At 46.0% G+C, this 18725-nt stretch overlaps 1 protein-coding gene across 1 annotated transcript; it reads left to right on the top strand.

Moving 5' to 3' along the window:
* The first annotated feature begins 10918 nt into the window (after positions 1-10918).
* LOC119269150 lies at positions 10919-15869 on the top strand. The gene is made up of 3 exons (XM_037550917.1): positions 10919-11538; positions 15170-15342; positions 15623-15869. Exons 1-2 carry the CDS (start codon positions 10967-10969, stop codon positions 15339-15341), a joined length of 744 nt encoding a protein of 247 aa, XP_037406814.1. The 5' UTR covers positions 10919-10966; the 3' UTR covers position 15342; positions 15623-15869.
* The last annotated feature ends 2856 nt before the right edge of the window (positions 15870-18725 follow it).

Below are 18725 nucleotides of genomic sequence, written 5' to 3'. Positions count from 1 at the left end.
AGGATAACTTTGTCCACTGTCTTGTGATCCATTCTTGGATCACTCTTGTCCCCCTTGACTGACTCATGGCAAGGCACACTTCAGGTGCGGTACACAGCATAGCATACTGTAGAGCCTACATCTAAAGCATAGGGGACGACCTTCGTCCTTTCTCTCTCTTCTGCCGTGGTCGAGCTTTAAGTCTTAACTTCATACCTTACAACTCAGGCAAGAACTCCTTCTTTGACTGATCCATCTTGAACACCTTCAAGATCATGTCAAGGTATGTGCTCATTTGAAAGTACCATTAAGCGTTTTGATCTATCCTTATAGATCTTGATGCTCAATGTTCAAGTAGCTTAATCCAGGCTTTCCATTGAAAAACACTTTTCAAATAACCCTATATGCTTACCAGAAATTCCACGTCATTTCTGATCCACAATATGTCAACAACATGTACTCATCAGAAATTCCATAGTGCTCCCACTCACTTCTTTGGAAATACAAGTTTCTCATAAACTTTGTATAAACCCAAAATCTTTGATCATCATCAAAGCATACATTCCAACTCCGAGATGCTTACTCCAGTCCTCAGAAGGATTGCTGGAGCTTTGCATACTTATTAGCATCTTTCAGGATTGACAAAACCTTCCGGTTGTATCACATACAACCTTTACTCAAGAAAATCATCGAGGAAACAATGTTTTGACATCCTATCTGCAAGATTTCATAAATAATGCAGTAATCGCTAATATAATTCCAACAGACTCTTAGCATCGCTATGAGTGAGAAAGTCTCATCGTAGTCAACTCCTTGAACTTGTCGGAAAACATCTTAACAACAAGTCGAGCTTTCTTAATGGTGATACTTACCATCATTGTCCGTCTTCCTTTTAAAATCCATATGTACCTAATAGCCTTACGACCATCATGTAGTTCTCCCAAAGTATACACTTTGTTTTCATATATGGATCCTCTCTCGGATTATATGGCCTCGAGCCATTTTGGAATCCAGGCCCACCATCGCTTCTCCATAGATCGTAGGTTCATTGTTGTCTAGCAACATGACTTCCAAGACAGGATTACGTACCACTCTGAAGTAGTACGCATCCTTTTCATCCCACGAGGATTGGTAGTGACTTGATCTGAAGTTTCATGATCACTATCATAAGCTTCCACTTCAATTGGTGTAGGTGCCACAGGAACAACTCCTGTGCCCTGCCACACACTAGTTGAAGATACGGTTCAATAACCTCATCAAGTCTCCACCATCCTCCCACTCAATTCTTTCGAGAGAAACTTTTCCTCGAGAAAGGACCCATTTCTAGAAACAATCCCTTATTGCTTTCGGATCTGAGACAGGAGGTATACCCAACTGTTTTGGGTGTCCTATGAAGATGCATTTATTCGCTTTGGGTTCGAGCTTATCAGCCTGAAACATTTTCACATAAGCATCGCAGCCCCAAACTTTTAAGAAATGACAGCTTAGGTTTCTCTAAACCATAGTTCATACGGTGTCATCTCATCGGAATTACGTGGTGCCCCTTTTAAAGTGAATGTGGTTGTCTCTAATGCCTAACCCATAAACTATTGTGGTAATTCGATAAGAGACATCATGGTATGCATCATATCCAATAGGGTGCAGTTATGATGTTCGGACACACCATCACACTATGGTGTTCCAGGCTGTATTAGTTGTGAAACAATTTCCACAATGTCTTAATTCTGTGCCAAACTCGTAATTCAGATATTCATCTCTATGATCATATCATAGATCTTTTATCCTCTTGTCACGACGATCTTTCAACTTCACCCTGAAATTACTTGAACCTTTTAATAATTCAGACTCGTGATTCATCAAGTAAATATACTCAACATCTACTCAAATCATCTGTGAAGTAAGAACATAATGATATCCACTACACGCCTCAGCACTCATTGGACTGCACACATCAAAATGTATTACTTCCAACAAGTTGCTTTCTAGTTCCATTTTACTGAAAACGAGGCTTTCAGTCATCTTGCCCATGTGGTATGATTTGCATGTCACAAGTGATTCAAAATCAAGTGAGTCCAAACGATCCATCTGTATAGAGTTTCTTCATGCATATCTACCAACAAACATGGTTCGCATGTCTCAATCCTTTCAAAAATGAGTGAGTCCAAAGATCCATCAACATGGAGCTTCTTCATGCGTTTTATACCGATATGACTTAAGTGGCAGTGCCACAAGTAGGTGGTACTATCATTACTATCTTTTGGCATGAACATGTGTATCACTACGATCGAGATTCAATAAACCATTCATTTTAGGTGTAAGACCATTGAAGGTATTATTCAAATAAACAGAGTAACCATTATTCTCTTTAAATGAATAACCGTATTGCGATAGACATAATCCAATCATGTCTATGCTCAACGCAAACACCAATCTTGATGGTAGAGGGAGCGTACGATATTTGATCAACCTTGGAAATACTTCCAACACATATCGTCATCTCACCTTTAGCTAGTCTCCGTTTATTCCGTAGCTTTTATTTCGAGTTACTAACACTTAGCAACCGAACCGGTATCTAATACCCTGGTGCTACTAGGAGTACTAGTAAAGTACACATCAACACAATGTATATCCAATATACTTCTATCGACCTTGCCAGCCTTCTCATCTACCAAGTATCTAGGGTAATTCTGCTCCAGTGGCTGTTCCCCTTATTACAGAAGCACTTAGTCTCGGGTTTGGGTTCAACCTTGGGTTTCTTCACTAGAGCAGCAGCTGAATTGCCATTTCATGAAGTATCCCTTCGTGCCCTTGCCCTTCTTGAAACTAGTGGTTTCACCAACCATCAACAATTGATGCTCCTTCTTGATTTCTACTTTTGTGGTGTCAAACATCGCGAATATCTCAAAGATCATCATATATGTCCCTGATATATTATAGTTCATCACGAAGCTCTAGCAGCTTTGTGGTAATGATTTCGGAGAACCATCACTATTTCATTTGGAAGATCAACTCCCACTTGATTCAAATGATTGTTGTACTCAGACAATCTAAGCACAAGCTCAACAATTGAGATTTTCTCCCTTAGTTTGTGGGCTAAGAAAATCGTCGGAGGTCTTATACCTCTTGACGTGGGCACGAGCCTGAAATCCCAATTTCAGCCCTCGAAACATCTCATATGTTTCGCGACGTTTCAAAACGTCTTCGGTGCCTCAACTCTAAGCCGTTTAACTGAACTATCACGTAATTATCAAAATGTGTATGTCAGATGTTCGCAACATCCATAGACAACGTTCGAGGTTCAGCACACTGAGCGGTGCATTAAGGACATAAGCCTTCTATGAAGCAACAAGGACAATCCTCAGTCTACGGACCTAGTCCGCATAATTGCTACTATCAACTTTCAACTAAATTTTCTCTAGGAACATATCTAAACAGTAGAACTGAAGCGCGAGCTACGACATAATTTGCGAAGACCTTTTGATAATGTTCAGGATAATTAAGTTCATCTTATGAACTCCCACTCAGATAGACATCCCTCTAGTCATCTAAGTGATTACATGATCCGAGTCAACTAGGCCGTGTCCGATCATCACGTGAGACGGACTAGTCAACATCGGTGAACATCTTCATGTTGATCGTATCTACTATACGACTCATGCTCGACCTTTCGATCTCTTGTGTTCCGAGGTCATGTCTGTACATGCTAGGCTCGTCAAGTCAACCTAAGTGTTTTGCATGTGTAAATCTGTCTTACACCCGTTGTATGTGAATGTTAGAATCTATCACACCCGATCATCACGTGGTGCTTCGAAACAACGAACTGTCGCAACGGTGCACAGTTAGGGGGAACACTTTCTTGAAATTATTATGAGGGATCATCTTATTTACTACCGTCGTTCTAAGTAAACAAGATGCATAAACATGATAAACATCACATGCAATCAAATAGCGACATGATATGGCCATCATCACTTTGCTCCTCTTGATCTCCATCTTCAGGGCTCCATGATCATCATCGTCACCGGCATGACACCATGATCTCCATCATCATGATCTCCATCATTGTGTCTTCTTGAAGTTGTCACGTCATCTATTACTTCTACTACTACAGCTAACGGTTAGCAATAAAGTAAAGTAATTACATGACGTTTATGTTGACACGCAGGTCATAAATAAATAAAGACAACTCCTATGGCTCCTGCCGGTTGTCATACTCATCGACATGCAAGTCGTGATTCCTATTACAAGAACATGATCATCTCATACATCACATATATCATTCATCACATCCTTTGGCCATATCACATCACATAGCATACCCTGCAAAAACAAGTTAGACGTCCTCTAATTGTTGTTTGCATGTTTTACGTGGCTGCTATGGGTTTCTAGCAAGAACGTTTCTTACCTACGCAAAGACCACAACGTGATATGCCAATTGCTATTTACCCTTCATAAGGACCCTTTTCATTGAATCCAATCCGACTAAAGTGGGAGAGACAGACACCCGCTAGCCACCTTATGCAACTAGTGCATGTCAGTCGGTGGAACCAGTCTCACGTAAGAGTACGTGTAAGGTCGGTCCGGGCCGCTTCATCCCACGATGCCGCCGAATCAAGATAAGACTAGTAACGGCAAGCATATTGAACAAAATCAACGCCCACAACTACTTTGTGTTCTACTCGTGCATAGAAACTACGCATAGACCTAGCTCATGATGCCACTGTTGGGGAACGTAGCAATAATTCAAAATTTTCCTACGTGTCACCAAGATCAATCTATGGAGTCATCTAGCAACGAGGGAGGAGTGGATCTACATACCCTTGTAGATCGCGCGCGGAAGCGTTCAAGAGAACGGGGTTGATGGAGTCGTACTCGTCGTGATCCAAATCACCGATGATCCTAGCGCCGAACGGACGGCACCTCCGCGTTCAACACACGTACGGAGCAGCGACGTCTCCTCCTTCTTGATCCAGCAAGGGGGGAGGAGAGGTTGATGAAGATCCAGCAGCACGACGGCGTGGTGGTGGAAGTAGTGGGATTCCAATAAGGCTTCGCCAAGCGCTGCGGGAGGAGGGAGATGTGTCATGGGAGGGAGAGGGAGGCGCCAGGGCTTAGGTGCGGCTGCCCTCCCTTTCCCCCACTATATATAGGGCCAAGGGAGAGGGGGGCGCAGCCTTTGGCCCTTCCTCCAAGGAAGGGTGCGGCCAGGGAGGAGTCCCTCCTCCCCAAGGCACCTCGGAGGTGCCTTCCCCTTTTAGGACTCTTCCTTTCCCTCTTCTCTTGGCGCATGGGCCTCTTGGGGCTGGTGCCCTTGGCCCATATAGGCCAAGGCGCACCCCCTACAGCCCATGTGGCCCCCCGGGGCAGGTGGCCCCACCCGGTGGACCCCCGGGACCCTTCCGGTGGTCCCGGTACAATATCGATGACCCCGAAACTTGTCCCGATAGCCGAAATAGCACTTCCTATATATAATTCTTTACCTCCGGACCATTCCGGAACTCCTCGTGACGTCCGGGATCTCATACGGGACTCCGAACAACTTTCGGGTTACCGCATACTAATATCTCTATAACCCTAGCGTCACCGAACCTTAAGTGTGTAGACCCTACGGGTTCAGGAGACATGCAGACATGACCGAGATGACTCTCTGGTCAATAACCAACAGCGGGATCTGGATACCCATGTTGGCTCCCACATGTTCCTCGATGATCTCATCGGATGAACCACGATGTCAAGGACTTAATCAATCCCGTATACAATTCCCTTTGTCTAGCGGTACGATACTTGCCCGAGATTCGATCGTCGGTATCCCGATACCTTGTTCAATCTCGTTACCGGCAAGTCTCTTTACTCATTTCGCAACACATCATCCCGTGATCAACTCCTTGATCACATTGTGCACATTATGATGATGTCCTACCGAGTGGGCCCAGAGATACCTCTCCGTCACACGGAGTGACAAATCCCAGTCTCGATTCGTGCCAACCCAACAGACACTTTCGGAGATACCTGTAGTGTACCTTTATAGCCACCCAGTTACGTTGTGACGTTTGGCACACCCAAAGCACTCCTACGGTATCCGGGAGTTGCACAATCTCATGGTCTAAGGAAATGATACTTGACATTAGAAAAGCTTTAGCATACGAACTATACGATCTTTGTGCTAGGCTTAGGATTGGGTCTTGTCCATCACATCATTCTCCTAATGATGTGATCCCGTTATCAACGACATCCAATGTCCATGGTCAGGAAACCGTAACCATCTATTGATTAACGAGCTAGTCAACTAGAGGCTTACTAGGGACATGGTGTTGTCTATGTATCCACACATGTATCTGAGTTTCCTATCAATACAATTCTAGCATGGATAATAAACGATTATCATGAACAAGGAAATATAATAATAACTAATTTATTATTGCCTCTAGGGCATATTTCCAACAGTAACAGGCTACACTACTCTAATGCAAGCAGTATTGAGGAGAGTAGGAGATATCTGGCGATCAAGGGGGGGGGGCTTGCCTGGTTGCTCTGGCAAGAGAGAGGGGTCGTCAACACCGTAGTCGTACTGGGTAGCAGCGGCGTCGGTCTCGATGTCTAGCGAGAGAAGAGGGGGAAGAAACAATAAATATAATGCAAACAAAAGCATGACGATGCATGACATGACAAAGCGTGATGCTAGGCGTGCCCTAACGCGGTACGAGGTGGTACCGGTGAAGGGGGAAAACATCCGGGAAAGTATTCCCGGTGTTTCACGTTTTCGGACAGATGAACCGGAAGGGGAAAGTTGCGTGTTGGATATGCCAGGGATGTGTGGCGGACGAACGGGCTGCGTAACCGGATTCATTTCGAAATTCTGAGACACTTTTATGTACAAAACATTTTCATCTGATATACGGTTTATTTTATATGATCTTCTAAGGTTCTAACAATATTCTAAAATTTCTGGTTTTGTTTTAATTCGAGTTGACCAAGTCAATTTGACTGGTCAAAAGGGAGGTGGTGGCCCACATGTCACAAAGTTAAATCTAATCTAATAAATAAAAACTAACTTAAATGGAGCCATATATCATAGTGTAGCAATTATCTAACTAGTATGATTAGGCCTAATCTAATTTGAACAGTCCGGCCAGAGGCATAGCAAGCCTCACGCATGTGCACACATGCACCGCACAGGACACTCGGCCATGGCTACGGCCACAACCGAGGCCAAGGAGCGTTCAGTGGCAGCAAAAGGCAGCGGCGGCTGTGGCTATGAGCAGCAACGGAGATAGCAGTAGAAGGGAACAACGACTCAACAGCAAGAGCATCAGCGTAGGAAAGCAGCAGCAGTAGCAGTACAAGGTGCAGCAGCAGCAAACGACATCGACGACAAGAGGGTTAGCAGGTAAAATGATCAGCCGCGGCCAGAGGAGGAGCAGCAGCAGAAGCCAGCGGCCATAGCAGCGTGCGGGCAACAGGCAGGGCCGTGGTTGCGTGGGCGGGCGCCTTGCCACGGTCGGGGAGCGGCGGCAGGCTAGGACGCGCGGTCATGGACGGCCAGAGCGCGGGCGGAACGCTGGTGTGGCCGCGGCTAGCTCCGGCCATAGCGGCCATGCGAGCACGGGTGGAGTTACAGCGGAGAATCGACGGGGAAAAATATGCGGGAGGTAGCGCGGCTCACCGCGGAGTTCGATGACGCGCTCGGGGAGGCCAGGGACGACTCGACGGTGATGCAATCGGTGGCGAGGTGCCACGGCCGTGCGCGGAGAGGATGCCACGATGGCGGCGATGCGGTGCTCCGCCGCTTGAGCTGCTGCTTGGCGTCGATGAGGATGAGGCGGGCGGAGCTCCTCGACGTATTCACGTGGCTCGGGAAGGCCGTTGGTCAAGGCCACGGCGAGGCGCGGCGACGAGCGAAGCTCGGTGATGGCGCGGGAAGAGGAGGCGGCGCGAGAGATGGGGGGAGAATAGAGAGGGGCTAGGGTTATGAGGGGCGCGACATAGGTCATAAGGCGTCGGGGAGGGGCTCGATGGCCGCCACGCACGCCATGGCTGCGACCATGGCCGTGGATGCGTGCCACGGTCTCCCCGCCTCCTGTAGCGAGAGGTGGGAGGCAAGTGGGGGGTTGGCCTGGGCCGTTTTGCTAGATGGGCCAAGTGCCTAGTAGGTTAGGTTTATTTCTAGTTTCATTTTCATATTTTCTTTGTGTTTTCATTTTCCACACTGTTTTGCAATTTAAGTTAATAACAACTGATTTTCGTTGCATTAGACATTCCATACGTAAATACTAGACAATGTATCAAGACCACACACAAGCTCTGGAAATATTCGGAAAGCCCAAACATTTATTTAAATTAAAATGTATCAATTAACCGTTGCCAGCTCAGTTTTAACTAGGTTAGGGGAATTTTAGTAAATCAAATAATGTTGGATTAATCATGATAATTAGTTAATGAATATTTGCAACACTACCAACATTTTTATTTGACAGTTTGAAGAAATAAGAATTTGAGTTGTTATTTGAAACTTGAATTTGACTCGGTTTTCATCAAGTGGCAGAATAGCTTTAACAAAACATGATGACATGGCACATTAGGATGAGCTTACTGTAGCTCAATTGTCCGGGCGTCACAATTTCCCTCGCCGGAAGCCGTCTCGCAGCCGCCCGGGCGCCACCAAATCGGGAGGCAGTCGCGGTGGGATTCAGCACCTCCGGCGGCCCGGCTGCCCATGTAGGCCTCCGCATGGTCCTTAGGCCGCCGCCCGCCTCCGCTGCCCGCCGCTGCTCGCTGGCCCGCACCGTTGCCACCGCCTCCCGGCCCCGCCGCCGCCCCGCACTGACCCTGTCCTGCCGAGCTGCTGGCCGTGGTGTTCGCGACGGCTGCTGCCCGCCTCCATCGCTGCTCGTGGTGTTCGCGTCGGCTGCTGCCCGCCTTCGTCGCTGCTGGCCGGCAAAGGAGCACGTACAGGGGAGGTCGGGCTCCGGCCATGGCGACCACAGACGAGCACGAGAGCGGTGGCAAACGACACCGATCGAAGGGGGAAAATAGGGGGATTGGGATAGAAGCTCATCATGGGGAGGATGGCGCGCTCAGGGAGGTCGGGGAGAGCTTGATGGCGATGGATTTGACGAAGGCGGCCGACGTCCCGAGGTTGAAGAAGACGATCAAGGCGATTTTACATCTTTGTTTTGGACCATTTGTTGGAGTTGCTCTTTTACATCTCCGATTTGGACTATCTGTTGGAGTTGAGCATTTTTCAAAGCTCCAAAACACATTTTTTGGCGGTTCATATTTTACATCTCCGGTTTTGGACCGCCAAAATTTGAACCATCTATTGAAGATGCTCTAAGAGGGGGGTTTTTAGGAAATAAATTAAGCTAATTGGTTTTATACCAAAATTTGGTCCCTCGAGTTAATTTCCTTGCTAGTAATACCGAAAACAAAATAATTCGCTATAGTCAGAAAGCAACAGAAAATGGTTACGCTTTGTTTTTTTTGAATGAATACGCTTTAGTTGATTCATTGTTCTTTTGGTGCAATAAGTCGATTATATTTGTTTTATTGCAAAATTAACCATCTCTTTTTATCCAAGCTAATTTCATGTTTCTTTAAATGCAATGGCCGAGCCCACCAGCGAACAGGGTCGCTTTATCCATTGATGGGGCTTTCTCCATGGTGGATGAATCGGCGTCGGCTGGTATGATCTTGAGGAAACATGATGAAAGTGTGATCTTTGTGGCCTACCGTTGTCTATTTAATTGTAATGATGCATTAGAGACGGAGCTACACTCGCTAATGTAAGGTATGGCTCTGGCAGTCCAACACACTAACTTACCGGTCATCCTTCAATCTGATTCCTCGGAGGCACTTTTGGCTTTGACTGGAGACAACCTATCCCAGTCGGCATATGGTCATTTAGTTGCTGAGATCAAGCATCTTATAGTAGAGAAGGAGTTTATTCCACTAAAGATTAAACGTGAGCAAAATAGGATAGCAGATCGTTTGTCTTTCTATAGTCGTACGAAGAGTACTACTGTTGTGTGGCTAGATAGAGGTCCGACCTATATAGAGGAACTTTTGCCTCTCGATTGTAACATTATTCATTTGGAATAAAACTCCTTTACCCTCGCAAAAAAAGCAACATGTATTTGTTATGTGATTTTTTTATTTGGTTCTTTTAGTCATACATTTTGAGTTTTCTAAAATTGTTCTATTTAACTTTAAGGATGTACAGGTTGCATTTTCAAACTGTGCAACCCGAGTATTTATAATATGCAACTTACTTTTGTATTGCTCAATATGTTTCAACTATTAATTTGATTTTGTAAACTTCATTTGCACTTTTCTGCACATTTTCTGTGTTTTGTGCAAACTGTTTCTTACTACTAATCTCCTTTTTGCTATTTCCTAATGAAAATATTACTTCTTTATTGTGCAAATAATTTATTGTGTTATTGAATATTTTTTATTTTTACCTATCTTTAATATTTTTCTTTAGGAAAAACTCACAACCTGCTATTTATCAACTGTCAAGGCAGTATAAAGAACATAAGAAGTGATACAGATTACATTCAGATTCATAGACCACATATCAGCGACTACAAGGAGTAGAGCGAGCTGAGTGAGCGTCACAATCATCGATCCTCCTTTATAGTATAGGCAAATTTTATTGTAGTAGACAATCAAAAAATCATCATGCTAAGATCCCACATGATAAACACTCCAGAGCGTCAATCGTCTTTAGGTATTTTGATCTTCTGATTCTTCTATATTTTCAGTCTAGGTATGAAAATCAGCTATCTAGCCAAACATGTCCTGATAAACCATTACGATTCTAACTCGAAGGAGAAAACACGGTTAATGAGAAAGACAGCAAACTGTACCATTCGGCCCACATGTCATTAGCAGCCGTAATTTCCTCTGGACGAAAATAAACAGACAAACAAACCGCATAATTCCCCATCCGCAGTAACCCCTAAACCCTTCTCTCCGCCTCGCCAGGATGCTCCGCCGCGCCGCCCCCTCCGCCGCCACGGCGCTCCTTCGCCGCGCCCTCTCCAACTCACCACGGCCACGCTCCTCCGCCGCGGCCACCGCAGTCGCGTCCTCCTCGGCCGTGAACTCCATCCTCCTCCGCTCCCTCAAGGAGCACTACCTCGAGGTCTCCAAAATGACGCCCCCGCCCAAGATCAGCCCGCCCAAGCCCTACACCATCGTCAAGGGCGCCCTGGACCAGACTTCGGGCCCCGTGCTCCGCCGCAGCTACGGCGAGGCCGGTGAGGAGATCTCCATCTCCGTCGCCAGGCTCTCCAACATCATGCCCCCCGGCGCCGACTCTGACTCCGACGGCTCCGACGGCGCAGGTGGGGTGAGCGGGTCAATCAGCCAGCTCTTCCTCCACGTCGACATCTCCAGGCCGGAGAGCAGCAAGTCGCTGCAGTTCCTCTGTGGATTGTACCCCGACGCCGTCGGGATCCATTCCGTCTGCCTTCGGTCGAAGACGGCCGCGTCTGGTGCGGTGGCGGTGGCCGCGGCGGCGAAGGGCGGTGGCGAGTACCAGGGCCGCATCTTCCAGTGAGTTATTTCTTCTCAATGCGTGCGAATTTGATTGTTTGTAATTTTGTTAACACATGAGCTTGTACGGTAAAGTCAGTGCTTCAGTTTTAGGAGGAATCTAATTTGTTGCGCAATATAAAACTGGTTAATAGGTTATTAGGTTGACCGATTCGGGGAGCTGGTGATCTGGTGTTATATGTGTAGAGGCTTTGTTGACAACATCCTTTAGATTGATTCTGTCTGATAGAATTGAGTAAAACAGATTTTCTATTTGTTAGCTATGACACGACCTATTTGTTAACTAATCAATGTAAGACATAGGCTCAAAGATGGTGGTTTCATTCATAATCAATCGATCATAAATGATGGCAGGCAATTCAAATTGAAACTTTAATAAGGGCACCAAGAAGTAAGAACATCCTGCAAGTGGTGTGAGGAGATATTTCAGCTGCATATTGCCTGTTGTTTTGTATGAAGTAGCTGTTGGCAATGCGTCATGAGAACTGAAAACATGGATATTTTGTGTCAAAGGAAGAGTTTTAGGTATACCAATGTGCTCAGAACTTGGTACTCGTATGGGAATCTTTCATTGCCAAGTCCTTTTGTAGTTAGTACTCTGTAGTCACTATCTTTAGAATTTTACATGTTGTGAACAAATGGTGATTTGCTATCTTAGAGATGGTGATACTTCGATAAAGAATCTTAGGCCTGTGGCCCTGCAACAATGGCTGGCTGCCTGCAGACATAGGATGATCTTAATGTTGCATGATGGTATACTTGGTTAAATTACTGCTATCGTGTCTTGAAGGAAATAGGGGTGTAGAATGCATGTGCCTACTTGGTTCCAATATGCACAATGCTGGAGAAGTTCGAATTGAAATATGTAGTATAAATATCAAGGAACCGCATATGTTGGGACAAAGTTATAGAAAACTGAACTTTTAGGGGAGAAATTACTTAACCACAACTATTGGGGTGGTCGGTTATAGGAGCCCACCCCAAATCTTGCGTCACAGCTCAGTTGACAGTGACTCTGACCTGCAGGCACACTGATTCATATCTGATGTGGCAAAATGACCAAGATGATACTGCCTCGTCACACACTCACCTGGAATGGGTTGAACCCAGCCTGGTTGGATCGTTGTCCACCAATATATCACCCCGCACCCATCAAGGCAATGTAAGACTGCGGTTGAACTGTTAATTCATCAAATTTCAGACCAAAGCCCTAATACAACAACAACAATAACAAAGGCTTTAGTCCCAAACAAGTTGGGGTGGGCTAGAGCTGAAACCCATAAAATCTCACAACCAACTGATGGTTATGGTACATGGATAGCTAGCTTACCCCTGTCCATGACTAGTTCTTTGGTGATATTCCAGTCCTTCGGATCTCTCTTTACGGACTCCTCCCATGTCAAGTTTGGTCTACCCCAACCTCCCTTGACACTATCAACATGTTTTAGCCGTCTGCTATGCAATGGAGCTTCTGGAGGTCTGCGCTGAATATGCCCAAACCATCTCAGATGATTTTCGACAAGCTTCTCTTCAATCGGTGCTACCCCAGCTGTGTCACGTATATCATTATTCCGGACCAGATCCTTCTTTGTGTGTCCACACATCCATCTCAGCATGCGCATCTCCACTACACGTAAACTGTTGAACATGTCGCCTTTTAGTCGGCCAACACTCAGCACCATACAACATTGCGGGTCGAATCGCCATCCTATAGAACCTGCCTTTTAGCTTTTGTGGCACTCTCTTCTCTTGTCACAGAAAAAGCCAGAAGCTTGGCGCCACTTCATCTGTTCGGCTTTGATTTGATGGCTCACATCTTCGTCAATATCACCATCCTTCTGCAGCATTGACCCCGAATTTCGAAAGGTGTTCTTCCGAGGTACCACCTGCCCATCAAGGCTAACCTCCCCCTGCTTGTGCCTAGTAGTACTGAAACCACACCTCATGTACTCGATTTTAGTTCTACTAAGCCTAAAACAGACAACAAGTTTGTCTCCATAGCTCTAACTTTCTATTAACCCCATCCAACTATCATCGACTAGCACGGCATCATCCGCAAAGTGCATACACCATGGGATATCTCCTTGTATGTCCCTTGTGACCTCATCCATCACCAAAGCAAAAAGATAATGGCTCAAAGCTAACCCTTTGTGCAATCCAATTTTAATCAGGAAGTCATCAGTGTCGCCATCACTTGTTCGAGCACTTGTCACAACATTATCGTACATGTCCTTGATGAGGATAATGTACTTTGTTGGGAGTCTGTGTTTCTCCAAGGCCCACCACATGACATTGTGCGGTATCTTATAAAAGGCCTTCTCCAAGTCAATGAACACCATACACAGGTCCTTCTTTTGCTCCATGTATCCCTCCATAAGTTGGCGTACCAAGAAACTGGCTTCCATGGTCGACCTCCAATGCATGAAACCAAACTGATTTTTGGCCACGCTTGTCATTATTCTTAAGCGGTGCTCAATGACTCTCTCTCATAGCTTCATTGTATGGCTCGTCAGCTTAATTCCACTTTAATTAGTACAACTTTGAACATCCCCTTGTTTTTGAAGATTGGTACTAATATACTCCAGCCATTCTTCTAGCATCTTGTTTGCCTGAGAAACGAGGTTGAAAAGTTTAGTTAGCCATACTATCACTATGTCTCTGAAGCCTCTCCACACCTCAATGGGGATACAATCAGAGCCCATCGCCTTGCCTCCTTTCATCTTTTTTAAAGCCTCCCTGACCTCAGACTCCTGGATGAAAGCCCATTGCTATGTCTCAGACCAAAGCCCTAATCTCAAATATATATGTACCAGCCAGCATGTGGCAAAGCAGCATTCACTCCGGAAGCATATTTGATGTAATTTTCATGAAGTTTAGGGGCATTGCCATGAGGATGGTGGGTGAGGGCGCTGAGTAGCTCAGGAAGCCTCACATTCGAGGCTTCCTGCCACTAACGGGAAAACGAATGGCCTGTGAGATTAAGCTGTTTTTAAGCTTTTGATCAGGGATAGCTTCTGGCTTATTTGGCTGGTCTATGAGCTCTTCCAAACCCAGCCTTTTTGTCACTCAGATCTGGCCAGTGGACCCTGTAGGTCGGAATTGCTGTTGACCTAGCTAAACATATGATTTGGGTTGTAACCATGTGCCCCAAGAGTTATGGTTAAGTGAAATAAATTCCATAAGTTGTGGCTTTTTGAAACCTCTATGTCCCAATAGTTATGGTTTCTTGATATTTATTCTAATATTAAAGATCATTTACATTGTTCTCCAGTGACCCAGTCACCTTTGTTTGAATAGGCCCTCTTGAGAGCGGATATCAATGCAGATGGATATCCAAATTGAATTTCTTATAAGCACTGATCCTAACCCTTCTGTAATAATCGATGAGTTGTCCTGTGTGCTGCTATTGTTTGCAACTTTGCATAGCTGCTTGGATTGTGGTTGCTTGTTTTCCCTGGTATGCAGAAGCATGTGATGTTTAATTTTTAATTGCCCGCTGATAGAGTAATTCGGTTTGTACTGGTGCTAGCCTTGTTTGTACATGATAATACTAACAAAGTAACAGATGCCATGAGTGTTAACTTGCTAGGTTTTATTTATAATTTATCGAAATTTGCGTTTGGGTTGACAGAGAGTTGGATGAGAAGGTGCGTGATGCATTCCATTTTTACATTGAGGCCCGTGGCATAAATGAGAAGCTCTTCCCGTTTCTACAAGCGTGGCTCTATGTGAAGGACCACCGCAACCTGATACGCTGGTTTAAGAGTGTGGGTGCAGTCATCAATGAGCCAAAGCCCGAGTAAGGTGTGTTACCGTTTTCCTATGTGCATTGCATCTTGCAATATCTCGTCTGCCGCATCTTTCTTGCATTGAAGTTCATGGGAACGAATATTGCTGTCACTATAAATCAGTGTGTTCTGTTACGTTATTGGGCTGTTAAGGTAATATTATGGCTGTTCATGAGAAAATTAGTGCAAGCATTGTCTGTTGTAATGCTACTACAACGAGTTATCAGTTTGAAATACAATCACTAGTATGAGCTGGGGTACCTCATAGTGTTGATGTACAGTTTTATGCTTTTCAGATGACAAGTATGCCTCGCTCAAGATCACCCGTAAGGCGACTGCGGAAGTTGTTGCCTGTTGGGAGAACCCAGAGGATTGAGAGTAGTGCTAGTAGTATAAAGTTGGCTTGGGTACAAGATAGTGCCATCAACTAATTAATATATATTGCCTTGTCTTTAGTTTTGACTGTACCACTTCGGGCTTTGGAGGATGCGTGATAGTGCCACTGGAGGGCTTAATTGGATGGGTGTTCATTGCATGTCGCTAGCCTCTGATCCGCCGCCGTATCACATCCTGAGGTGGTTGGCAGGTTCTCAATTATTCCACGACCGTGGGTCATACTTGTGCATGGCAATCATGCATCCTTTTGTGCAAAGATGCGTGCATTTCAGATAAACATTTTTCTTGCTTTCTCCGGCATTGTGTGGGTAGTCTCATCGAATAGTGGCAAATTTGACAATTTTGACCTGTGGATGAAATCATTTCACAAAATAAACTCTCTTTAAAAGAAATTCACTCAGCTGACCTTTTTGAGTGGCGCCCGATACGAAGACGTCACACTACACTGTGTAACGCCTGACTGACAGGCGCTACACGCCTGACCAACGTAGCATCTCGGACTGCCGAAAAATTACTAAGTCAATGTGCAACGCCTAAGAGCTACGCCACACTATACAGTGTAGCGCCTTAGACCCTAGGCGTTGCACTATACAGTTGCCGCTGCTTGCAGGCGCGCAGCAAACACAGGGCTACAAAACTGCTAGCACTACTAGTAGTACTCCAACGAGACAAGAAAGCTGCTTGCCGCAGCAGGTGCAGCTGCATGCACTGCTATTCCATCCATCCAATCCTTGATGCAGCTGTTGCAACGTACAGGGAGTAAAGAGAGGGCTGCTGCGCGTGTATCCGTTCCGGCCTATCTGAAAAGACGTGATACCCAGCTGCTGCATGCGATGCATGGAGATGGAGGCGAAGTTCCTTGCGCTGGCTTGAGGCGACGTGCACAATATAGTGTGGCGCCTAGCTCTTAGCCGCTGCACATTTACTTAGTAATTTTTACGCAGTTCATGGTGCGAGGCTGGCCAGGCGTGTAACGCCTGTCAGTCAGGCGTTGCACAGTGTAGTGTGGCGCCTCCGTGTCGGGCGTTACTCAAAAAGGTCAGCTGAGTGAATTTTTTTTAAAGGAAATTCATTTTGTGAAATGATTTCATCCACAGGTCAAAATTGCCAAATTTGCCTCGAATAGTGATGCCGTGGCTTCCAGAAAAGCTATCATCGCCGTAGTACAATCATGCGCCTATTTTGTTGCCTGAATGGTGCTTTAGTCCTCTGTTTTTTTTTTTGCCTGAATGGAGCTTTAGTCCTTCGTGTATACCACGCTAGTAAACATCTGTGATGCAGAAACAACGAAACTGGCGGATGTCTTTCCCGCAGAGAAAAAAAAAGAAACGGTCGGTCGTCTGAGAATATCTCAAGACAGTATTATTGTAGATGAGACGCTGTCAACCTAGATGTATGCTCATTCCCATCTGGGTTCTGGCCTTCTGGGATACCATTAATGTTAGGCTCGCTCCTCGCAGCCCACAGCATTTCTTGGCTCTCGGCGGTTCAGGGTCAAACCCTTAATTTCGCTTTCAGGCTCAGGGTTGAAGGTTAATTTTGGGTAATGTCTCGACGCCTAAGACTAGTCACAGTGAGAGTAATTTTAGCAGTAACATCGAATCCAACTAAGCAAATTTGCTTATGTAGCAATGAGTTAATGAGGGGAGAGATAGTTTGAGTAACTTAGTTAGTTACTGTAACATCACATGTCCTAATGCAATACGAGTCTATAACCTAATAAATAAGGCTTTGCGTGTTACCATACTAATGTTACTACTCACTATAAAGATAGTAACATAGTCTAGAGATATGTGTATGTTACTAGTATATGTTACTCTCCATTTTGGCTAGTCTATAAGATCGGCCAAGCATGACGTCAGCAGACTGCATAGAGGATCAGGCCAACCATTCGGCCGCCATGTCAGCCAAGTTGCTGCCGCCTTACACGCCATGCGCGTGCTTGTTTTAAGTACACGCCAAGGCAACACACAAACGTCATGGCTGGGAAACAAGCTAGCTCTACTACAAGCACGCACAGTGTATCGGCAGCTCCGGTCACTCTCTACCGTAATGATATGGATTAGAGAGCCACTAGCTTGACCCCGGTGCCAGAACCACGACCAATTAATTGACCATGAACAGCAGCCTGGCAATCGACGGCCGTCCACAAAAAAAGTCGAAACACGCGGTGTGGTTGCTCACTAAACTACTAGCGCGCCAGATCAGCCCTAGGCCCCAGCTAGATAGGGCTGCTCCCCGGGTCACGCACGGCACGAGAGGAGCATAGCATAGCACGGCGACCGGCGAGCGGCCGCCGTGGAACTATCCGGAGCAGGGAGATAACGGGGGCCCCAAGGATCGCGCGCCCATGCCTCGTGTCCATGGCGACGTGGCGACGTGGCGCATGGCGCGTACCGGCGGAGAGACGCGAAGTGTGCGTGCGTATAATGGCTGACGGCAGCCCGGATCTAACCTGCCTAATCGGGATAAACTCGAAGGGGGGACATGATCCCAAAAGGTTTGGCCACGCGCCGATATTTCCATATTTTTCCCATGACCTCTTCATGACGACGACGTGATGCGCACGGCTGATGATGACCTGCTCACGCGCCCGGGGAAAAGGATCATGACACGGACGATATTTTACAGCCGGATAAGTGAGCGGGTGGTCTGGTATGATGTCTGCGTGTAAAGAATTGTTAAGTTTCGCTTGAAGTCTGGTTAATGGACGCCCGCCCACGTTTGCGCTCCTCCAGTTTACAAACCTATGGCACGACCTTCAAGCAGTGCACCTCAATCCGGATCAACGGGACTCAATCTCATGAAGATGGACGACCAATGATGCTTACAGCGCAGCCTCTGCGAACAGAATTTTCTTTACTGCAACCATCAAGCAGGACTTTGCCAAAATGGCTTGAAACTCTGAGGCCCCGCCGAAGTGCCAGTTCTTTGTTTGGCTGGCGATTCAAGGACGTTGTCTTACGGCTGATAACCTTGTCGAGCGTGGGTGGCCACATAACT

This window comes from Triticum dicoccoides, chromosome 3A (genome assembly GCF_002162155.2).
Source record: "Triticum dicoccoides isolate Atlit2015 ecotype Zavitan chromosome 3A, WEW_v2.0, whole genome shotgun sequence".
In the NCBI taxonomy this organism is placed as follows: domain Eukaryota; kingdom Viridiplantae; phylum Streptophyta; class Magnoliopsida; order Poales; family Poaceae; genus Triticum; species Triticum dicoccoides.
The sequence above is the reverse complement of the archived record's forward strand: the minus strand, read 5'-3'. Positions and strand labels throughout refer to the sequence as shown.

What these genes read in the sequence shown, in the direction of transcription:
- LOC119269150 (XM_037550917.1), top strand. Translation starts at nt 10,967, where the DNA reads ATGCTCCGCCGCGCCGCCCCCTCCGCCGCCACGGCGCTCCTTCGCCGC. An exon ending in TACCAGGGCCGCATCTTCCA is followed by an intron (nt 11,539 to 15,169) that starts GTGAGTTATTTC and finishes TTGGGTTGACAG; the next exon opens with AGAGTTGGATGAGAAGGTGC.